This window comes from Chiloscyllium punctatum, chromosome 6 (genome assembly GCF_047496795.1).
Source record: "Chiloscyllium punctatum isolate Juve2018m chromosome 6, sChiPun1.3, whole genome shotgun sequence".
NCBI lineage: Eukaryota > Metazoa > Chordata > Chondrichthyes > Orectolobiformes > Hemiscylliidae > Chiloscyllium > Chiloscyllium punctatum.
In genome coordinates, this window is record NC_092744.1 from 22,879,395 (window position 1) to 22,904,596 (window position 25,202).

The 25,202-nt window shown below is 46.9% G+C and overlaps 1 protein-coding gene across 4 annotated transcripts in view; it reads right to left on the reverse strand.

Annotated features, from left to right (window-relative positions):
- The window catches only part of fgf12a (fibroblast growth factor 12a), a 327,722-nt gene that overhangs the window by 16,464 nt on the left and 286,056 nt on the right, over window positions 1-25,202 (reverse strand). For all 4 annotated transcript variants that reach the window (XM_072572135.1, XM_072572134.1, XM_072572132.1 and 1 more), the window contains one exon: window positions 10,295-10,493. In XM_072572135.1, the coding sequence (XP_072428236.1) occupies window positions 10,295-10,493 (199 nt within the window). The remainder of the gene's footprint in view (window positions 1-10,294; window positions 10,494-25,202) is intronic.

Sequence of the window (25,202 nt, forward strand, 5' to 3'; positions counted from 1 at the left end):
AAGAAATTCTCTGCACATATGTTCTTCGCACCAAAGTGAATATCCTGACATGATTCCACATTATATTCCATCTGCTATCTCTTGTTTATTCGCTAAGCCTCCCAAATCCTCCTGAAAATTCAAGACATACTTTCCCCTTTGTATCATCTGCATATTTGAAAATAATACATTTAGACCCCGCCTCCAAATTATTGATGTACATCATGAACAGCTGGGGCCCAAGTACTGATCCTTGTAGTACCCCTGTAGTCAGATTCTAGATTGGAGTGGTGCTGGAAAAGCACAGCCTTTCAGGCAGCATCCGAGGAGCAGTAAAATTGACGTTTTGGGCAAAAGCCCTTCATCAGGAATACACTTGCTTTGCCCAAAACGTCTATTTTCCTGCTCCTTGGATGCTGCCTGAACTGCTGTGCTTTTCCAGCACCACTCTAATCTAGACTCTGGTTTCCAGCATCTGCAGTCATTGTTTTTATCTAGTAGTCAGAGTCTGTCAATGTGAGAATAATCCATTTATTCCTAACCCCTGCTTTTTTTCTTCTTAGCTAATCCTTAATCCATGCCAGTAAATTATTGCTTATCCCATATACTTTAATTTTGCTAACCTTCTCAAAAGCCTTGTAAAAAATTCCAAGTACACTATGCCGTTTGATTCCTCTTTATCAATTTTATTAGTAACATCCTCAACTCCAACGTTGAGGGACGGGCAAGAAATATTGGCTTTGTCCTGATGCCCACACCCCATGAAAGATTTTTGTTTTAAAAATAGGCGACCAGCCAGGAACACCTTTGAGTAATTGAGTCCAGAGGTAACAAAGGTGTAGATGAGAGTCTCAGAAGCCAAGTCTGAGGTTACCACACGGAAACACACACCACAAAGTCTGGTGCGCTGGACAATTGCTGACCCCCTCACTTCGTAAAGGCAGTGCACAACAGTAAAATAGAAACCAGACGGCCCCATGATCTGATCCTTGGTCTGCACTGATGTAACTCCTCTACATGAAGGTGCAACATTAAAACTGATTTCAGCCTGAGGGAAGGAGGAAAGCCAAAGGCTGAATAAAATCTACATGTTCTGAATAGAGTGAGACTGGGTATCAGAGGGAAGAGAGAAATGGAGACGCTTAGAGGTTTAGCGAATGAACTCCAGAGCTTCTAGTCCAGATAGAGATAAGCAAGAAGCCAGAATTGGAAAAGTGAAGAAATCTTGGTGGGGTTTAGGTTGGAGGAGTCTACAGAGATGGAGGGACTTGAAAACAAAGATGATATTGGGAGCCAATGTAGAAAGTGATGGGTGAAGAGGTCTCTAGATTTCCATTCTTATTGTTGATGGCAAAGCCATTTAAGTTCTGCAACTGCTCTGCCCCTCTCGCTTTTTTTAAGGTTCTGTTCAATATTCTTTGGTTCTTGGGCAAAAATGTTTTGACCTTTCAGCACATTGTCCTCACCTCACCATCAACCTTTTTTCACCTGATTACCCCCTCATGAATGCTCATGTGATCTTGTTATATGAACAGCGTTTAAGCAATTTTTCTGGGATCTACAAGGCACAGCTCAGGAGTGGAACAGAATACCCCCCACTTGCCTGGAAGGGTGCAGCTCCAACATCGTTCAACACCATCCAGGACAAAGCAACCCACTTGACTGGCACAAGCATTCACTCCTTCCACAACTTAGTCATTCAGTCACAGCGTTTGCACAAGGTGCACTGCAGAAATCTACCAGTGTTCTTTAAGCAGCACTTTTCAAACCTGTGACCAACTACCATCTAGAAGGACAAGGGCAGCACACACATGGGAACACCATCACCTGCAAGTTCCCCTCCAAGCCACTCACCATCCTGACTTGGAAGTATATCGCCATTCGTTCAAGATCACTTGGTCAAAATCTGGAACCCTCTCTGTATGGGGATTGTGGAACTGTGACAGCACATGGACTGCCACAGTTCAAGAAGGCAGCACACCAGTACCTTCTCAAGGGCAACTATGGAGGCGCAATAAACACTGGCCCAACCAGTGATATGGACGTCCCATGAATGAATAAAAGAAACAATTTGCTCAACTGACAAATGCAGAAGAGCATTGTGACTTGTTGCATTATCTTTTGATAAAACACTTTTGAACAATTGAGCCGCTGAGGTCCTGTTTGGATGTGGTTTGGAATGTTGCCCAGCAATTGAGATAATGGCGTGGTGGTCATATCACTGATCTCACAATCCTGAACTGAGGGCTCAGAGGATGTGGGTTTGTAATCCCACTGTAGAAAACGGTAATAATACAATTCAACAAAAATCTGGAATTAAACGTTAGTCTAATGCTGGCTGCTGTCAGTGGTTGTATAACACAGTATCTCAATCACAGCCGGTGCAAAAAGGAACCTTACAAAGTGTCTTAAATGACTGAAAGGGAAAGAAAGCCTTCCGCACATTTCCATGTGAATATTGCTGGTTGATATCAAGGAATATTGGCTGATCCAGGCACCCCCTGAAACCAATCAGGGTAATGCCAACAACGCTCTGTGATATTATCTCAAAATATCCATATTTCATTCTCTCAGTCACTTTGAAGTCTGCAAAATGTGGAAAGGGGTACGGCATCTTAAAACAAAGGTAGACAATAATGATTTTTGCTACAGGATACAAAGGACATTGTATCAGAGATACAATTCTTTTAAGGATTTATCATGGGATGTAGATGTCACTGGCTGGGTCAGTATTTATCACTGACAGGGCAGTTAAGAATCAACTACATTGCTGTAGGTCTGGAGTCACATAGTGCAGGCCAGTCCTGGTAAGGATGGTAGGTTTCCTTCGCTAAAAGGACATTAGCAGACCAGATGGGTTTTTCCTTTCAGGAATCACTGCACTTGAAACGTTTACTCTGCTTTTTTCCCACAGATGCCGCCAGACCTGTTGAGTTTCATCAGCAATTTCTGCTTCTGTTTCAGATCTCCGGCATCTGCACTTCTTTGGTTTATTTGGGGTTATACAACCATTGACAACAATCAGCATTAGACTAATGTTTAATTCCGGATCTTTGTTGAATTGTATTATCACCATCTTCCACAGAGGGATTACAAACCAACATCCTCTGAGCCTTCAGTTCTGGATTGCGAGATCAGTGACATTACCACCATGTCCCAGAGTCCAGGGCAAAGCAACACACAAACTAATTTACAATACTCAAGACTAAAACTAGGACTCAAAAATAGCAAAGAACTGTCGGAACAATCGTCCAAAATCCACCAAGATGCTTTGAGACTCAGTATTCAATTAAAGATTTCAAAACTGGCACAGAAAGATTTCTGACGAAAAGCGCGGCGCTGGAAAAGCACAGCAGATCAGGCAGCATTGAGGAGCAGGGGAATCAGTGTTTCAGGCATAGGCCTGTTTCTGTTGGGTGAAGTGTTGCAAAACCAAATGGGTAGATGGAATTAAAATATGGATCAGCCATGATCTGAGTGAATGGTGAATCATGGGAGCAGGCTTGAACTGCATTCATGCTCAACCGTTCACAATCCCAAATGCTAGTCGTACCCAGAATTTACACGCAGAAACTGGACATTCAGCCTAACATGCTCATGCTGGTGTTTAGACTCCACAAGATCCCCCCTACCACCTCAGTGGCATATCCCTCTATCCCTCTCTTTCTCCACCTTTTATCAAGCTTCCCCTTTGAAATAACTCCACAGAGACCGGTATCCCATCATCAAGTCAGCTTTTATTTACATGTGGAAATTCCCTGACACTAATCCAGCTCCCTCAGAGCCAGCTCTCAGAGTGAACAGAACCTCTGACCCTCCTGTTTATATCTGTCAGCCAGGGCTCCCTGACTCAACCAGGTTGACAGCCCCAATCAGGGAACTCATATTCTATCAGGTCCACCTGGCTGACCTCAGTTAATCATTTTGCTTTACATGGTATCGAGCCCCACATTCTCACTGTTCAGGATAGGGAAGCCGGGAATGCACTTTGGAAATTTGTTTTTTGGGAGAATTCAGGAGTTAGGAGCATGAGTAGAGTATTTAGGCCATCGATCCTGCTCAGTCAGTCATTAGCATCACAGTTAAAAAATCACACAACACCAGGTTATAGTCCAACAAGTTTAATTGGAAGCACTAGCTTTCTGAGCGCAGATCCTTCATCAGGTGGATGTCAATGCTTCGAAAGCTAGTGCTTCCAATTAAACCTGTTGGACTATAACCTTGTGTTGTGTGATTTTTAACTTTGTACACCCCAGTCCAACACCGACATCTCCAAATCATTAGCATCACAGTTAATCTTTGACTCCAATGTGACTTTCCCTCCTACTTCCCATTTCCTGAACCAACAAACAATCTGTCAATCTCAGCCCTAAATATATTCAATTACAAAGCATTCGCAGCCGGCTGTGGAAGAGAATTCCAAAAACTCACCACACATTGAATGAAGAAATATTCCTCATCTCCATCTGAAATGACTAGTCCTTTATCCCAAGTCTGTGCCCCCTGTGTACTGCATTTCCTGAGCAGGGGAAGAAAATCTCTCAGGACCTACCCTCACTGGCCCATTCACACTCTTAGCCTGGAACATATGTCTATTAATTTCAATGGAGAGAAACTACTATATCCCAGTACATTCCCAGTTAGGACTAGCAAAGCAAGGGAGTACACACTGAATTGTACAGAGGATCAGAGGAACCTTGGTGTACTGTCCATAGATACATGAAAACCGCAGGACAGGGAGATGAGGTGGTAAAGGCAGCATATGGGATACTTGCCTTTATTAGTCAAGGCACTGAATTACAAGAACAAGACGGTTCTGATGGAGCTGTATATAACAATAGTTAGGCCACAGCTGGATTACAGTGTGCAGTTCTGGTTGCCACATTATAGGAAGGATGTAATTGCACTAGAGAGGGTGTGGAGAAGATTCACCAGGATTCTGCCTGGGCTGGAGTAACTCAGCGATAAAGAGAGACTATAGAGGTTGGTGTTGTTTTCCTAACAATTGAGAAGACTGAGGGAGGATTGCAGTGATTGAAGTGCACAGGATTATGAGGGTGATGAACAGGGTAGATAGGGAGAAACCTTTCCCTTAGCAGGGTCACAATTTTAAGCTAAGGAGTAACAGGTTTAAAGGGGTTTTGAGGAAACAAATGTTACCTAGAGGCTGCACCTGAAAGGGAGATAAAGAGGATTATCCTCAAGATGTTTAAGCAGTATTTAGATGAGTATTTGAAATGCCATAGCATATATGGCCACATCCCAAGTGCTAGAAAATGGAATGAGAATAGATGGACAAGATTCGCTGGCCAAAGGGATTTTTCAATGCTGCACAAAATCTGTAACTTCCCTGCTGGAGTGTGGAAACATTGCACGTATTTATTGTTCAGTCAAGCATGTAAGCTGCTACTACTGCAGTACTACAACGGACAGGGACATCCATTGAGAAAATCGATTACTAGATTCATTTCAAAACATTAGTATGGATGAATTTCAAACAGCTGAATATTATGCAAGTTTAACTTTAAAAAGCTTTCGAAATTGACGACTGAATGCAGCCACCGCATAGAAACAAAAACCCACAGAGGTGGATGTTTCCTGACTGAACAATGTGCTGATTCATTCACGTCGAATGCACAACTAAGTCTCCTGGAACCTGGTCTCTGCTGTGCGTTCTAAAATCGTGAGCGTACAATGGGTTGCCAGCTCTGCTATTGAGTTTTTATTTTGCAAAGGTCTTTGTAATGTCAGTGAGCAAAGGAAATGCTCACCAGCACATTGCAATATCTCCATAAGCAGCAAGCAAACGTGCATGGGCAAAGCAAGCATAACCCATCAATCACTGCGACAAAGGTTCCTCCAAGTGATTCTTTCCCATTCAAGGCAGCCCGTTGTAGGGGGAGTATGTTTGGTACAGCGTTAAAATATACTGTGGAAGATATCGCTGATGAAAAGCTTTATATAAATGAGCAGAAATGATTCTTAACAGTGAGCAGTGAGATAGGGTTGGAGGAGGGAGAGGACAGTGATGGTGGAGAGAAGGGGAGGATGGGGAGAAGGGGCAAGAGGGATAGGAAGGAGAGAGAGGGTGAGAAAGGAGGGAGAGGGTGGAGAGGAGGATGTTATAGAGGACCATGGAGATAAGAGAGGTGGTTCAACAATCTTTAGACAATTTGCCACATCTCAGTACCTCACGCTCTGTCATGTTACCATACACAGTATGGGGGTGATGATTTGAGGGGTAACTGTAGGTTATAAGATGCTTTTTGAATAACGGCTAGTGGCATTCACAGACCTCAAGCTCAGGTATCTGATACCAGCCCAACACCCACACTGCTGCCTCACACTGGAATACACCTTCTGATGCACCAAACCCTGCTGCTGCCATGACCCAACCCTACAGCACCCCTTCACTCCTCTCCCCACGGCCCCCTGACCCAACCTTACAGCACCCCTTAACCCCTCTCCTCATGGCCCCCTGACCCAACCCTACAGCACCCCTTCACTCCTCTCCCCACAGCCCCCTGACCCAACCCTACAGTACCCCTTAATCCCTCTGCCTATGGCTCCCTGACACAACTCTCCAGCACCCCTTAACCCCTCTTCTCACGGCCCCCTGACCCAACCCTACAGCACCCCTTAACCGCTCTCCCCATGGCCCCCTGACCCAACCCTCCAGCACCCCTTAACCCCTCTCCCCATGGCCAACTGACCCAACTCTCCAGCATCCCTTAACCCCTCTCCCCATCACCCCCTGACCCAACCCTCCAGCACCCCTTAACCCCTCTCCTCACGGCCCCCTGAACCAACCCTGCAGCACCCCTTAACCCCTCTCCCCATTGCCCCCTGACCCAACCCTCTAGCACCCCTTAACCCCTCTCCTCACGGCCCCCTGAACCAACCCTCTAGCACCCCTTAACCCCTCTCCCCATTGCCCCCTGACCCAACCTTCCAACACCCCTTAACCACTCTCCCCATCATCCCCTGACCCAACCCTCCATCACCCCTTAACCCCTCTCCTCACGGCCCCCTGAACCAACCCTCCAGCACCCCTTAACCCCTCTCCCCACCGCTCCCAAACCCAACCCTCCAGCACCCCTTAACCCCTCTCTCCATGGCCCCCTGACCCAACCCTCCAGCACCCCTTAACCCCTCTCCCCAACCCCTCTCCCCACTGCCCCTGACCCAACTCTCCAGCACCCCTTAGCTCCTCTCCCCACCATCCCCTGACCCAACCCTCCAGCACCCCTTAACCCCTCTCCCCATTGCCCCCTGACCCAACCCTCCAACACCCCTTAACCACTCTCCCCATCATTCCCTGACCCAACCCTCCATCACCCCTTAACCCCTCTCCCCACCGCTCCCAAACCCAACCCTCCAGCACCCCTTAACCCCTCTCCCCACTGCCCCTGACCCAACTCTCCAGCACCCCTTAGTCCCTCTCCCCACCATCCCCTGACCCAACCCTCCAGCACCCCTTTAACCCTCTCCCCAGGGCCCTCTGACCCAACCCTCCACACCCCTTAACCCCTCTCCTCAGGGCCCCCGACCCGACTCTCCAGCATTTGGTACAGTTGCCTTTATTGGGCGGTGCACTGAGTACAGGAGCTGGGATGTCATGTTATTGAATATTGAATACTGCATTCAATTCTGGTCGCCCTTCTATAGGAAGGACGTTGTTTAACGTGACAGGGTGCAGAAAAGATTTACAAGGATGTTGCCGGGACAGGAGGGCTTGAGTTATCCAGAGAGGCTACATAGGCTGGGTCTTTCTTTCCCTGGAGTATTGGAGACTGAGAGATGACATCATAGAGGCTTATAACATCATCAGGGGCATTGCTAGAGTGAATAGCCATGGTCGTTTTCCTACAATGGGAGAGTCTGAAACTAGAGGCCGTAAGTTTAAGGTGAGAGGGAAATGATTTAACAATGACCTGAGGGATAACAGTTTCACGCAGAGGCTGCTGCGTGTATGGAATGAGCTACTCGAGGAAGGGGTGGAGGCTGGTACAATTACAACATCTGAAAGGCATCTGGATGGGTATATGAATTGGAAGGGTTTACAGGGATATGGGCCAGGTGCTTGCAAATTGGACTGGATCAGATTGGGATGTCTGGTCGGCATGGACGATTTGGACCAGTCTGTTTCCATGCTGTGTGACTGCACGACTCTAACAGCGCTTCTGAATGTGAAAGAAAAGAGAAAAAAGAAACAACGTATGCCTAAGAGTAATAAATAAACTGCTCTCCATAAAGTCTAACAAGCTCTGGGTGTTATCAATGAATGACAATACAAGTGATCGAGCATGGAGGCTCTGAAAGGCGGTTTTGTTTGCCCACTGTAGAGTTGGGTACTCACAGGAAATAGTTCTGAGGCTGTGAGAACATCAGGAGCTATTGATCCCATTTACTCAACCAGACTGTCAAAAACCTTTAGACAATTTGCCACATCTCAGTACCTCACGCTCTGTCATGTTACCATACACAGTATGGGGGTGATGATTTGAGGGGTAACTGTAGGTTATAAGATGCTTTTTGAATAACGGCTAGTGGCATTCACAGACCTCAAGCTCAGGTATCTGATACCAGCCCAACACCCACACTGCTGCCTCACACTGGAATACACCTTCTGATGCACCAAACCCTGCTGCTGCCATGACCCAACCCTACAGCACCCCTTCACTCCTCTCCCCACGGCCCCCTGACCCAACCTTACAGCACCCCTTAACCCCTCTCCTCATGGCCCCCTGACCCAACCCTACAGCACCCCTTCACTCCTCTCCCCACAGCCCCCTGACCCAACCCTACAGTACCCCTTAATCCCTCTGCCTATGGCTCCCTGACACAACTCTCCAGCACCCCTTAACCCCTCTTCTCACGGCCCCCTGACCCAACCCTACAGCACCCCTTAACCGCTCTCCCCATGGCCCCCTGACCCAACCCTCCAGCACCCCTTAACCCCTCTCCCCATGGCCAACTGACCCAACCCTGCAGCACCCCTTAACCCCTCTCCCCATTGCCCCCTGACCCAACCCTCTAGCACCCCTTAACCCCTCTCCTCACGGCCCCCTGAACCAACCCTCCAGCACCCCTTAACCCCTCTCCCCATTGCCCCCTGACCCAACCTTCCAACACCCCTTAACCACTCTCCCCATCATCCCCTGACCCAACCCTCCATCACCCCTTAACCCCTCTCCTCACGGCCCCCTGAACCAACCCTCCAGCACCCCTTAACCCCTCTCCCCACCGCTCCCAAACCCAACCCTCCAGCACCCCTTAACCCCTCTCCCCACCATCCCCTGACCCAACCCTCCAGCACCCCTTTAACCCTCTCCCCAGGGCCCTCTGACCCAACCCTCCACACCCCTTAACCCCTCTCCTCAGGGCCCCCGACCCGACTCTCCAGCATTTGGTACAGTTGCCTTTATTGGGCGGTGCACTGAGTACAGGAGCTGGGATGTCATGTTATTGAATATTGAATACTGCATTCAATTCTGGTCGCCCTTCTATAGGAAGGACGTTGTTTAACGTGACAGGGTGCAGAAAAGATTTACAAGGATGTTGCCGGGACAGGAGGGCTTGAGTTATCCAGAGAGGCTACATAGGCTGGGTCTTTCTTTCCCTGGAGTATTGGAGACTGAGAGATGACATCATAGAGGCTTATAACATCATCAGGGGCATTGCTAGAGTGAATAGCCATGGTCGTTTTCCTACAATGGGAGAGTCTGAAACTAGAGGCCGTAAGTTTAAGGTGAGAGGGAAATGATTTAACAATGACCTGAGGGATAACAGTTTCACGCAGAGGCTGCTGCGTGTATGGAATGAGCTACTCGAGGAAGGGGTGGAGGCTGGTACAATTACAACATCTGAAAGGCATCTGGATGGGTATATGAATTGGAAGGGTTTACAGGGATATGGGCCAGGTGCTTGCAAATTGGACTGGATCAGATTGGGATGTCTGGTCGGCATGGACGATTTGGACCAGTCTGTTTCCATGCTGTGTGACTGCACGACTCTAACAGCGCTTCTGAATGTGAAAGAAAAGAGAAAAAAGAAACAACGTATGCCTAAGAGTAATAAATAAACTGCTCTCCATAAAGTCTAACAAGCTCTGGGTGTTATCAATGAATGACAATACAAGTGATCGAGCATGGAGGCTCTGAAAGGCGGTTTTGTTTGCCCACTGTAGAGTTGGGTACTCACAGGAAATAGTTCTGAGGCTGTGAGAACATCAGGAGCTATTGATCCCATTTACTCAACCAGACTGTCAAAAACCTCACTGGATTCAGCATCACAAGTAAAAGAAGAAGCCTACCTTCAATTGGTTTTGGTAGAAAATGGGAGGATGGCTTGGTTTTCTTGACTCGGTTCCCCTTCATGACCTGGCCATCCTTGTTGAGTCCCAGGAACCAGGCTCGGCCTGACTCCTGCTGCCGGTATAGAGTTGAGGAGTAGATGACGTAATAGTTCTCAAAAACTGACTCTTTGAACTTGCACTCTGCCGTGAAAAGCTCCTGGTACAAAAACACACAATAAAAAAGGCATGATTGGTTTGCTGCAATGTAGCATTGCACAGTGCGGCAATGGTATGAATTATTTTGCCTGTGCAACTTCTTGAAATGTATGTTATTCCCAAGATTCAAACATTGAGCAGGTTCAAACCCTGCTGCCTGATTCCTATTTTGTACCCTGTCCCGTACCCCCACTGTTTGCCTATCTACAAAGACTCCTGGTGTAGCTTTACAATTCCTACTGCGCTAACATTCCTGAAGGACAAAGTAAAGTTTGGCCTGACCCATATCTTAACCCTGGAGCCATGGCAAGATTGCTTCCTTGAGCTTTTGGCTGCTGTGTACTGTTATAATTCCAGTTGATCTTATTATGGACAAGTCAGATCACAAATTGAAAGCTTACTTGATGGATTATACTTTTCTCTGTTTTGTTTTAATAAGGTTGTTTCACACCAAACATAATCATGTAATATTGCAGATTTTCATTTTAATATTAACACAGAATTTTATTACACAAAAGAAATGAGGATAAAAGAAAACAAATCAGACTATTCACATATAATGCATGTTTAAAGATTTTGAAACACAAAGTATGATCCCATTAATCCCAACAGCATCCCACTGCAGAGAGTATGTCCTCTTGTATTCAACACAGAATTTGACTTACCTGTGGCTTCAATTTCTGCTTGTGAGAATTTGATAACCTCTTCCTTGATTCATTGTATAACTGAGCTTAAAAATCTCTCAACTTCAAATTCTCTTCAGGATTTTAATTAAACACTTCTGGTCTGGAACTTTTGCTGACCTTCATAGACCAAGGTAATCTACTTTTTGCAATTCTAACCTATCTTTTCCCGCTGAGCTGAAAAGTTCATTTCCAGAAGTTTCATTACCTTATTACATAACACCGTCAGTGGGCCTCAGGTGAAGCAATGCTGAAAATTCCTGTTTTCTATTTATATATTTGGGTTTCTTTGGGTTGGTGCTGTCATTTCCTGTGGTGATGTTTATTCCTGTGGTGAAGTCACTTCCGGTTCCTTTTCTCAGGGGGTGGTAGATGGGGTCTAACTCGATGTGTTTGTTGACTTCAACAACGAACATATAAATAGAAAGCAGCAACTTTCAGCATTGTTTCGCATGAGGCCCACTGATGACATTACCTAGTAAGGTAACAAAACGTCTGAAAATGAACCTTCCAGCTCAGCGAGCAAACTTATATCCAAAACCACAACCTGAGCTACAAATCTCAAAGCTCACTATCTTTTCCCTTTCTCAGGAGCAATTGCTTTACACATCCATCTTCAGCTTACGACTCTGAAGAGTTAGCTAAACCAAAAATACAAAAAAAAAGTCTGTTTCTTCAAGCTGTTGCTCTTAAGCCTGAAAAGAACCCTGGAATCTTCGACCAGAAAGCTAATGGAGTATACTGTTTGCTTCCTTCACTTTAAACTCTCCAAATATACACAAATTTCCATTAGCCTCCAAACCAACCTCCTTCAAAACATGCCTAAAAATAAATAAATATGATTACAGAAATACTCACGAGCAAATCATTAAACCCCTTCAGACACACAGGAAATTCATATGCCACAAATTCAAATTCAAAAGTTCAAATTTAAACATAACTGAGATATACTGTATATGTACAACATTTACAAGTTCAGGCCTAAACAATACCACACCCAGACTGAACAATGTGACTCTGGACTTCAAAATAAAGCCCTCAAAATGTTTGGGAGGAGTTCATGGTGGGTGTGGATGAGTCAAGTTGAAGAGAAATACAAACCCTGGCTCCAAGCCAACATATAGGTACCTGGCACCAATTCTATCTTACTCTGTGGAAATTAGTAGCCACACTTCACTACAACAGGGACCACATTTCAAAAAGTAGTTCATCAGCTGTGTAACAAGGTGGCAAGTCCTGGAGCCTGCAAGATCAATGCAAGTGCATCTATTTTGATCTGTGCAAATCAATAACGTTGGATGCTGTGAGTGTCATTCAGTGAGCAACAGCTGCTCAGACACAGGAGTAAACTGGAAGCATCTGGATTTTGACTTGACCGTCCTAGAGCTTGACAAGTCTTCCCCACACAGTCGCTACACTTTTTAATATCCTGCCAGCGCGTGCAAATCTGTGAGGTACAAAGGACCACTGCAGAGACCCAAAGACTGAGCACTCGACATTGTCAAAGAGACAAAAGGCACGGTGTTCTGCATTAACTAAAATGTGTTGAGACACTTTCACTGAAGGTGGGAATGAATGGAAATGCTGCCAAAGCTTCTCTCCAAGGATCTGCTACAGCTCATTAGAAGTGTAAAATTTCACAATCCCTGATACATCCTGTTACAACATAAAACTGCACTTATTAGACAGAATCCTTGCATGTCAAAGCATCTGAATGTTATTCACAAAATGGATTACATTCTGAAGTGTTTAAGATGAAGGAGGTTTTAGAGACGAGATGGAGAGCAGTTATTTTCTCTTGTTCTGCAGAGCTTTCATTAGACCATGAGTGGAGTAAAAACCTTCAGCTCTGAACATCACACTTCGGGAAGGATATATCAGTCTTATAGGGGTCATTGCGGAGATTCATGGACTAAACTATGAAACTGAGTTGTGCACTCCTTGCTGATATTGCAGTATGAAAGATTGAGGGGGTAATCTGGTTAAAGTGTTTCAAAATAGAGTCATAGAGATGTACAGCATGGAAACAGACCCTTTGGTTCAACCCATCCATGCCGACCAGATATCCCAACCCAATCTAGTCCCACCTGCCAGCACCAGGCCCATATCCTTCCAAACCCTTCCTATTCATATACCCATCCAAATGCCTATTAAATGTTGCAATTGTACCAGCTTCCACCACTTCCTCTGGCAGCTCATTCCATACACATACCACCCTTCGCTGTCCACTACACCTCCAATTTTGGTGTCATCTGCAAACTTACTAACTGTACATCTTCTGCTCGCATCCAAATCATTTATGTAAATGACAAAAAGCAGAGGACCCAGCACCGATCCTTGTGGCACGCCACTGGTCTCAGGCCTCCAGTCTGAAAAACAATCTTCCAACACCACCCTCTGTCTTCTACCATTGAGCCAGTTCTGTATCCAAATGGCTAGTTCTCCCTGTACTCCGTGAGATCCAACCGTGCTGACCAGTCTCCCATGGGGAACCTTGTCGAATGTTGGGATACAGAGAAACTATTTCCTGGGAGTGGGTGGGATGGGTTGAAGGGGCAGGGGGGTGGGTGCTCTTGATCAAGACGGTACAACCTTAAACTTAGAGTCACACTGTCCAAAGGTCATACCAGGAAGCATTTCTTCACACGAAGAGGTAGCCAAAATTTGTTACTGTCTTTTTGTCCAAATAGCTCACCTAGCTCGCTGCATAAGCCTGTAGGCCTTGGTGCTCTGTAATCCTTCATCAGCTCTCTAGCTCCCTTCCCCCATTATGGGAGGCAATAGTATTATCATTAGCCCGTTGTTCCAGAGACCTGAGTAACATTCCGGAGTCCTGGGTTCGAATCCTGCCACAGCAGATGGTGAGATTTTAATTCCACAAAAATCTGTAATTAAGGGGCTCATGAGAACCATTGCTGCTTGTTGGGTGAAACCCATCTAAAGTCCTTCAGGGAGAGAAGCTGCCATCCTCACCTTGATCTGGCCTATATGTGACTCCCGACCCACAGTGATGTAGTTACTTTAACTGCCCTCTAGGGGTGGGCATTAACTGCTGGTGAATCGCGTGAATGAATAAAAAGTCCTACCTTCACAGAATAATGTCAGTATTTTAGCAACTTGGAGTAATACCAACAGGAGTTATGGCAACAATGCAATGATATTGATTCTCTGGTATGGAGCAACAGAAGCAATTTAAACCTGAGACAGCATTTGAGGATATTCCTCACTGAGCTGGTGGACTTTGGCTTCTGTGGTCTCTTACTGCAGGTACAGGCAGCCCTACCTCCTGAATCAAAAGGTCTGGGTTCGAACCCCAACACAAGACTTGTCGGCTGTGGAAGTGGTTTTGTGGTTGAACCACTGGATTGTTAGCCTGTCAATCATCACGGTGTAGTAAGCATGGTGGCTCACTGATTAGCACTGCTGCCTCACAGACCCAGGTTCAAGCCCACCCTTGGGCGACCGTCAGTGTGGAGTTTGCACATTCTCCCTGTGTCTGTGTGGGTTTCCTCTGGGCGCTCCAATTTCCTCCCAATGTCCAAAGGTATGCAGGTTAAGTGGATTGGCCATGGTACATTGCCTGTAGCGTCTAGGGATGTGTAGCCTAAGCGAGTTAGCCATGCAAAGTGTGGGGTGATGGGGATAGGGTGGAGGGGTGGGTCTGGGACGAATGCTCTTCGGAAGATCGGTGGGCCACGTGGCCTGCTTCCCTACTGTAGGGATTCTCTGAAAAACATCGATAAAGTTGTTCCCTTATAGCTGAAGGTAAGTGAGAGCAACTATCCTGCAGACAGCAAAAGCAAACCATTGCAGTACTTTGGCCCTGAGCCTGGTCTAATCCTATCCTCAGAAACAAGGACAGAAGCAAACACAGAGTAGTGTTCTGCAGCCTTTAATCCCTGGATTTAACCACAGAATGATAAATGAAACTGAACCTAATTAATTCTTCCATGTAAGTGAAGTCTTCTCTTATTGTGTGAACCATGGTTCAGTGAGTAGCAGCTCTGGCTGCTGGATCACAAGTTTGAAAATCCAGAGACATGAGCACTAAAGTCCAGGCAGTACAGAGGGAATACTAATCCATCAGAGACATTAAACTGAGGCCCCAGCTGCCCTCTGCTGCAGGTAAAAGTTTCCATGACATTATTTTGAAGAAATGCAAGTGCGTTCTCCTCCAGTTCTCTGGCTAATATTCAGACATGAAGTAACATCACTGGAAGAAATAACCTGGTTCATGTTTAATTGCTGTCTGTGTGATCTTGCTGTGCACACAGCTGCTGCCATGTTTCCTACATCAGTCAGTACACTTCCGAAGTACTTCATTGACTGTGAAGTGCTTTGTGATATCCTACGGTAATGATCCAAATGCAAATCCTTCCTTCTTTCCAACTGGTTTTCCACTCTCATCTTCCAGGGGTGCAGGCTACGTAGCCACACGAGGCTTTGCATGGAGACTATGCTTCGTGTTTAGTTTGATTGATTAAAATGAGGTCTGGGGCATCTCTGGCATTGTTATCTGTCTTTTAAAATGAAAACTAAATCCATGAATGTAATTGTTCAGTCCTTCTGATATTCGCACCTATTTTGAACGAGGAGGTTATTGGCTACAGCAATACAGATGTTATGGCTGGGGGTTCTTGTGGTGCAGAAGTAATGTCCCTATCTCTGAGCCAGGAGGCCTGGGTTAAAGCCCCACCTGCTCAGGAGGTATCTAATAACAACTCAGAATAGGCTGATAAGAAAATGTTTGAAAGTAATCATCAGGACCCAAAGACAAACATTCAGCTTGCACCTCAACAACCAAAGACTTTTAATTGCAATCTTAAATAAAGAGCTAGTGTCAATGGTAGTGCTCTGGAGCTCACTGAATTGTTGTAAAATGCTACCTGGTTCACTAATGCCTTTTGGTGGGATGTGTGTGTGTGTTTGGGGGGTGGGGTAGACTGTTTAACTCTGTCATTCCTCCCCGGCCTAGTCAATACGTGACTCTAGACATCAAACAGTAGAGTTAACACTTAACTGCTTCCTGATATCACCTTACAAGCAGCTCAATTACAGTCACAGTGGGCAACAATTGCTGACAACAATCTCAAATTTTGATTTTGTTGCGTTACCCACTCATTCTAAAGGCACAGTATCTTTGTATCAAAGAAGCATGGAGCCTATTCCATCATTCGATACGGTCACAGCTGATCATCCAATTCATTTCAGCTTTCACCCATACCCTTTGTACCTTTTGCTCTAAGAACTATATCTATCTCCTTCTTGAAAGCATTCAATGTTTCAGCCTCAATTGCTTTCTGTGACAGAATCCTGTTGGATGGATTTGGGGCGGGGCAGTGTTGGACGGGGTTGGGGGTCAGTGTTGGACAGGGTTGGGGGTCAGTGTTGGACAGGGTTGGGGGTCAGTGTTGGACAGGGTTGGGGGGCAGTGTTGGATGGGGTTGGGGGGCTGGTGTTGGACGGGGCGGTGTTGGACAGGGTGGGGGGCGCTGTTGGAAGGGGTTGGGGGGGCAGTGTTGGACAGGGTTGGGAGGGGGGTGTTGGACAGGGTTGGGGGCAGTGTTGGACAGGGTTGGGTGGATGGTGTTGGACGGGGTTGGGGGGCGGTGTTGGGGGGGCAGTGTTGGACGGGGTTGTGGGGGCGGGGTTGGACAGGGCTGGGGGGGCAGTGCTGGACAGGGTTGGGGGGCCGGTATTGGACAGGGCTGGGGGGGCGGTGTTGGACAGGGTTTGGGGGGCGGTGTTGGACAGGGTTTGGGGGGCGGTGTTGGACAGGGTTGGGGGGGCCGGTATTGGTCAGGGCTGGGGGCGCGGTGTTGGACAGGGTTTGGGGGGCGGTGTTGGACAGGGCTGGGGGGGGCAGTGTTGGCCGGGTTGGGGGGGGGGGCGGTGTTGGCCGGGTTGGGGGGTGGTGTTGGACAGGGCTGGGGGGGCGTTGTTGGATGGGGTTGTGGGGGTGGGGTTGTACAGGGCTGGGGGGGCAGCGCTGGACAGGGTTGGTGGGCGGTGTTGGATGGGGTTCGGGGGCCGGTATTGGACAGGGCTGGTGGGGGCAGTGTTGGACAGGGTTTGGGGGGTGGTGTTGGACAGGGTTGGGGGTGGGGGCAAACTTGGATGGGGTTGGGGGGGCGGTGTTGGACAGGGCTGGGGGGGCAGTGTTGGACGGGGTTGTGGGGCGGTATTGGACGGGTTGGATGAGTGGTGTTGGACAGGGTTGGGGGCCGCTGTTGGACGGGGTTGGGGGCGGTGTTGGATGCGATTGGGGACGGTGTTGGACGGAGTTGGGGGGGGTGGTGTTGGAAGGGGTTGGGGGGCGATGTTGGATAGGGTTGGGCTGCGGTGTTGGACAGGATTGGAGGGCGGTGTTGGACAAGGTTGGGGGAGGCGGTGTTGGATGGGGTTCGTGGATGGTGTTGGACGTGGTTGGGGGCAGTGTTGGACGGCATTGGGGGCGGTGTTGGACGGGATTGGGGGGCGGTGTTGGACAGGGTTGGGGGGCGGTGTTGGACAGGGTTGGGGGGCGATGTTGGACAAGGTTGGGGGGGCGGTGTTGGACAAGGTTGGGGGGCGGTGTTGGACGGTGTTTGGGGGTGGTGTTGGACATGGTTGGGGATGGTGTTGGACGGGATTGGGGGCGGTGTTGGACGGTGTTTGGGGGTGGTGTTGGACGGGATTGGGGGCGTTGTTGGACGTGGTTGGGGACGGTGTTGGACGGGGTTGGGGGGCAGTGTTGGACGTGGTTGGGGGCGGTGTTGGACGTGGTTGGGGCCGGTGTTGGACGGGATTGGGGGCGGTGTTGGACGGGGTTGGGGGCGGTGTTGGATGGCATTGGGGGCGTTGTTGGACGTGGTTGGGGACGGTGATGGACGGCAGTGTTGGACGGGGTTGGGAGCAGTGTTGGACAGGGTTGGGGGCGGTGTTGGACAGGGTTGGGAGCAGTGTTGGACAGGGTTGGGGGCGGTGTTGGACAGGGTTGGGAGCAGTGTTGGACAGGGTTGGGGGCGGTGTTGGACGGGATTGGAGGCGTTGTTGGACGTGGTTGGGGACGGTGATGGACGGCAGTGTTGGACAGGGTTGGGAGCAGTGTTGGACAGGGTTGGGGGCGGTGTTGGACGGGATTGGGGGCGGTGTTGGACGGGGTTGGGGGCGGTGTTGGATGGCATTGGGGGCGTTGTTGGACGTGGTTGGGGACGGTGTTGGACGGGATTGGAGGCGTTGTTGGACGTGGTTGGGGACGGTGATGGACGGCAGTGTTGGACGGGGTTGGGAGCAGTGTTGGACAGGGTTGGGGGCGGTGTTGGACAGGGTTGGGAGCAGTGTTGGACAGGGTTGGGGGCGGTGTTGGACGGGATTGGAGGCGTTGTTGGACGTGGTTGGGGACGGTGATGGACGGCAGTGTTGGACAGGGTTGGGAGCAGTGTTGGACAGGGTTGGGGGCGGTGTTGGACGGGATTGGAGGCGTTGTTGGACGGGATTGGGGACGGTGATGGACGGCAGTGTTGGACAGGGTTGGGAGCAGTGTTGGACGTGGTTGGGGACGGTGATGGACGGCAGTGTTGGACGGGGTTGGGAGCAGTGTTGGACAGGGTTGGGAGCAGTGTTGGACAGGGTTGGGGGCGGTGTTGGACGGGATTGGGAGCAGGGGTGTGTTGAACAGCTGGGGCGGGGGCAGTGTCGAGGAGGGGTGGAAGGGGGGTCGGGCGGTGTTGGCTGGGGGCGGGAGGTATGTTTGGCCGGGGGTGGGGTTGGGGGGCGATGTCTCACGCGCTGTGTGTTTCTACAGTCTCCTGAACGGGGAGCAGACTTTAAAAACTCTCAGCCCAGAGGATAGGCATTTAATCGATTATCCAAACAAAATAGTGCCCACCCATTTTGTTCGGATAGTCGAGGTTCCCCTGTACAGAGTTGCACAGATTCGTAGGTTTGAAACCAAAGTGTTATTCCTTTGTCTTTTCAGCTTCTGCTGAAGTTGGAAGCAGGTCTCAAACATCAAACCCACCAGCAGAAATGCCAGGACTGTGCTAAAGAGATCCCTTGAAAGATAAGCCCAGAGATCTTCCCACATGGTGTGCTTCAGTTCACATAGACTGAATCGTGGACAGCCGCGGGCTATGTTCAACCTGAACCACCTGACTGACCTTGTTGCCTGATGTTCAGAGGAGGGACAATCGGCTGCATTCCATTCTCAACAGCTTGCCTGGACTATTGCAGCTCCAAGGAAACTCATGGAGACCAACAACATCCACAGAAAAGCAGCCCACTTGATTAGCGGCCCACCCACCCCTTTCAACATTCACTCTGTTTACTAGCGGGAGGGTCAACACTGGGGAGGTCCTGCAGATCTGGCTGACTGCCTGGATTATCATTTCTGATTGAATTCATCTGTAAACTTGTAAGAAATAAACAGGTACTCCAACTTCCATCAAAGCATAAAGAGAAAAAAAGACAGTAACTAAATCTGTCAGCAGGTGAATGGGATAGGAGGTTTGATTGCTAAGGAAAGCTAGTGTACGTGAGAAAACAGTGTGTGAAATATTACCTTCCTGTGTGTCTGTTTCTGACCTGCTGATTATACACTGTCCCCAAGAAGGCTCCACAAACACCCCACCTTGCTTGACCCCTTTTTTAATTCTGATGGAGTCTGAATTCAAGAATATTCTTTCTGATTACACGAACGGGGAGCTGCCTGGGGTGATTGTGAGTTGGTTTGACAGGCTGCTGGTAAGTCAGTCAAGGATGGCTGCCTAATTTCAACCTCCCTTTGCTAAGTGTCAGGTACAGCACTGGTGACTGGCATCACCCTGGGAAGGTTTCAAGTGTTGAAAGCACAGATGAGGAAAAAAAACCTAACCACTTCTCTGCATTTTTAACCATCTACCTTCTCTGCCATCTACAAGTCAGTGCGATGAAAGAAAAAAATTCAATACCATTGCCTCTTTCGCAACCTCAGCTTCTCCCAAAGCATGTTACTCTTGAAATATTCTTATACTGTGGGAAGGACAACAATCAATTTGGACACAGCAAGCTCCCAGAAACAGAAATGTGAGAGAAACAAGTTAATCCAAATTTTCCAAATGATGTTAGATGAAGGAAAAACACTTGCAATGACACCAGGCAAGAATTTTCCTCCTCTTCTTCAAAATAGTGCTAAGGTCAAAGGGCATGAACAGGCCAACATGCCCAAGATTTTAAAATCTTGGGCCGGAGTTTTGTTTGTGGAGGGGCATTGTGTGTTCCAGTAGATACAACTTGAATTTGCTTTCGATACAAACCTTCTAGGTTCCTGACTTTGTGCCATTTCCCTCTGGCCTTTTGTGGGAATGCTTAGTGTACAAAACACAGCCTGACATGCTGAGGTTGGGTTCCCCATCATGAACAGGAGACAAAAATCAGACGTGCTCCTACATGCATATTTCCATCTGGTGGTATGGGATTTTGGAAGCTCAGTAAAAGGTTTGAGGGCTCGTAAGGAAAACAAAAACAAATCTTAGAAATAGGGAATGTTTGGAAAGGCAAGTGTAACACGTTTTAGCATTTTTAATATTTGATGCTAGGTTTTAATGCAAATGTATTTTAACTGAGCCATTCAACATAAGATATGAATAATGCAAATTGGCCAGGATTGTGTAATTAATCACAGTCATTACAATGCACAGGAGAAAGTACCATCATTTTGTTCATGTCAGAATTTGTTGTCCATTCCTAATTGCCCAATGGACAGTTAAATGTCAACCAAGTGTAGACCAGCCCAGGGAAAAATGGCAGATACTTTAATGAATCAGATGGGATTTTGCATGACAATGGTTACACATTTGTGTCTTGCTCTTTATCCCAGATTTTTATTAAGGCTTGATTTGAACCCAGGCCACAAACCTCAGTGCTCAGAATTACTAGTCCAGTGACATTACCACTGTGCCACCACCTCCCCATAAGTATTCAAAGTTAAAAGCAAAATTCCTCCACTGGTCTCTGATATTACTGACTGTTTCAAAACAAAACCTGCTTCTGAAGATGGAAAATGACTCGTTCCCTCTGCCAATGATTGACAGATACTCCATAAGGGAAATGATTTCTGTTCTATCATTGAAGTTGTTGTGGTGCTAGGTGTTCCGTTGTAAATGCCTCACTGGGTTTCAAAAGCTTTGGCTCAGAAAGCAGCCTTCTTGATACAGGAGCGATTGAAATTCTGTGCAGGTATCGGGATAATGCTAAAGTCGCTGGATTACGAACCCAATGGGCCAAGGCCAATATGTTATGGGGACATGAGTTCAAATCCCATCATGGCAGATAGTTAACAAACTGGGAGAAGAAGCTAACCTAATGTAATCGCATTGGCTGTAAAATTCTGTCAGTTTCACTAATGCTGACCGACACATAATTCCAGACTCACACCAGACTTTCAAGAGTCCTACAGGCAATAAATGCTGGTCTAGTCATCAACTCCCACATTCTGTGAATGAATAAACACAAAATTCAAGCTGACAGTAATAGATTATGCCTTCAAAATCGTAAGCATTTATTTATAAACCCAATCGATGTTTATAGAACCCTTGGGATTTTCCCTTGGGATTTATGTTCTTCTACCAATGCCAATAATTTTGAATTCAGGATTTTATGAGAATGTTCATAATTTAATACATTTCCAAAGAATTTCAAATAGTTTCTAACGCTAATGCATGGAGATGGAAGATGATGTGCCAACTCCAAGACACAAGTCAGGAGTGTCAGGCGTGTCACAGAATATTGCCCACTGGCCTGGATGGGTGCAGTTCCAACAACACCCAAGAAGATTGATACCACCCAGGACAAAACAACCCAACTTGGCTAGCACCATATCCCACAAGATGCACGATAGTAATTCACCATGTTCAACTACACCTTCCAAACCCATGATCCCTACCACCTAGGGGGGCAAGTATAGCAGATACATGGCAACAAGGAAGCTCCTCTCCATGTCATTCATCATCCTGACTTGGAAATTTTTCACTATCATTTGTTCAACATTCTTAAACTCTCTTCTTGACAGATCTGGGGGTGTCCTTACACCCCAACGACTGCATGGTTCAAGATGGCCGTTCACCAGCATCTTTTCTAAGGCAATTCGAGATGGGTTATAAATACTGGCATAGCCAGAGATGCCCACATCCCACATGCAGCAAAAGGAGATGGTGTGGGGAATGTGAGGTGGCCTGGGTGACATGGGCCAATCTGGGGCAGCTTAGGCTGGGAGCTTGGGATGGATGTGAGACTTGGAGCCTTCAAATGACATTCCAAGCTAGACTTAAGATTGGCCCTCTAATCCGCCCAACTCCATCACTGCCTGCCTCAGGCACTCCATTACAAAATGCACTACAAACTCGACCACAAGTATAAAGATGAAAATAACTCATAAAGTCACATATGGGAGAAGTGCATAGTTTGCAAGTCACAGGAACACACTGGTTGGAGCCCAGATGAAAATTTAGCCTCCACTTGCCAGTAAATGGTATCTAGGTCACTGCAGCACTCTCGAAGTACATCAGTGGGAGTGTCAGCCTGGATTTGCACTGAGCAGTCTGGAGTTGACCCTGTGAAACTTGAACCCACAAGCCCCGTGGCTCCACAGTGAAAGTGCCACCCACTGACCCACAGCTAACTCCGCAGCATTGATTTCACAGTTGTCATGGTATTCTGTACATTTACACATTAATTTCCATAAATATCACTGCCTTTTAATTTGTTTTCGAGAATGTAACATTTTAGAGAGGTTGTGAACAAAGACAGCCTGACCAATTCTCATTTGGTATCCAGCAAAGTGCATTAAGCCGTCTATGCAAATTACCACCCATTAAAATGGTGAGTGATGTTCAGTAGGCAGAAAAGCTTTTTTACTTTTAAAAGGTTGTCTCAGTAGAATAATTAATACACCCTCTGGCACTCTGCTTATTCCCTGACAGAACCAGAAACAAATTAAACACTCAAACATTCACAAACAACCACCTCCCCCAAACAGCAATGTAACCATCACCAGGTGACCTGGTTTTTAATGATTAAGAATTGCAGTTGAGCAATAAATCTAAGTAATGGGGATCATCCCCACTCTCCTGTGAATAACGCACTGGAATCTCTCAGACTGGTTTAATAGGTAGAAAGGCAAGCTGCAAAGGATACAAACACTTTATAGAGAGATATTGATAGGTTGAGTAAGTGAGCAAATGCAGTATAATGTGGGAAAATGTGAAATTGTTCACTTTGGAGGTGAGAGCTAAAGAATAGGGTATTACTTAAATGGAGAAAAAGTGCAGAAAGCTGCAACACAAGGGGATTTGGGGGGACTTGTGCACAAAACGCAGAAAGCTCACACATAGTTAATCAGGAAGGCTAATGGAATGTCAGTCCTTATTTCAAAGGGATTGGAGTAAAAGAGTCGGGAAGTCTTTCTGCAACTGTATGAGGTGCTGGTGAGACCACATTTGGAGTATCATGAGCACTTTCCTTAAGGAATGATATTATGTGATTGGACATAGTTCAGAAAATGGTGACTAGGATGATCCCTGGTGTGGAGGGGATGTCTAATGAGCAAAGGCTAAATAGGTTGGGACTCTGCACAATAGAGTTTAGAAGAATGAGAGGTGATCTCATCGAAACATATAGATTCATATGGGGCTGATTCTTCAGGGTAAATGCTGACAGAAAGTTTCCCCTCATGGCAGAGTCCAGGACCAGAGGGTATCGTCTCAGAATTAAGGGGAACTAACTTAAGACTGAAATGAGTAGGAAGATCTTCCCTCAGAGGGTTGTGAGTCTTTCAAATTCCTTGCCTTGAAAAGCTGTGGGAGTCCGTTTGTATATTTAAGGTTGAGATAGATAAATTCATGATCAATTGGGGAATTAAGGGGTATGGAGAAAGGGCAGAAAAATGGACATGAGAAATGTCAGATCAGCTTTGATCCTATTGAATAGCAGAGAAGACTCGAGGGACCAAACGTACTACTCCTATTCCTATTTTTTATGGGTTTAATGTCTCCATCAAAAAAATGGCTCCTCTAAAAGTCCAGCACACCCCTAATATTACAGCGGGAATGCCAACCTGAGTTATGTGCTCTGATCTCTGAGACTTGAACACACAATGTCTGGTTTGAGGCCTAGCCATGACCTCAGCGTGTCTGGACTGAATAAGCATTGCTCAACTTTATCACCGAATTGGACAGGTTCAGATCCACTTTTGTGTATCAAGCCTGAACACACTTGCCTCTCAGTCAGAAGATCCAAGACCCAATTGAGATTCTTGCAACATAATCCTGACATTCTCATGTCGGTAATACTGAGTGATAAGTGCTCATGAGATGAGGCTCTGTCTTTCCTCTGAAGAATATGTTAGTTTGAAGATTGAGATTCTTCCTGATGTCCTGGTGAATATTTATCTCTCACAACTTTCACTAAAATAGATTATCTATTCATTATTGCACTTCTGTTTGTTGGAGCTTGCTGACTGCAAATTGGTAGCCATATTTCCCATGTTACAACTTGATGGATTGGAAAGCAAAGTGAGATGCTCGAAGATTCTGAAAGGCGCTGTGTAATATGCATCTCCTTTTTACAGGATGAAGAGTTGAATGCCTGACATTAGAAAGTGAAGCAGTAGATTTGGCACATCTAGGTACCTGTACACTCCTGAGATCAGTCAGAGGGTAATTGCAGCAACTGTTAAATTCTTGGCTCGAGATCAGAAGAAATCAGCATGACCTGCTGGTTTTCCCTCTCCTTAAGATTGTGGATTGCATATTGCTTTGCGAGTGTGATACTGTGGAGTGGAATGACTGGACTAAAGGAAACAGATGGCCAGTATGATAAATGGATAGATGGTTAGAGAACTGCTATAAAAGTGAGAACTCCCAGATAACTTCAAGCACCAATCACAGTCTCCAACATCCCATCCTAGTCTTCGCGCAGTTTCATTAGACAACTGAGTGTGCTGGGTATACTCCACAGGAAAGGTTCCAGACCCTGGATACATAAGCCAGGCCAATTTTGGACTATATTTA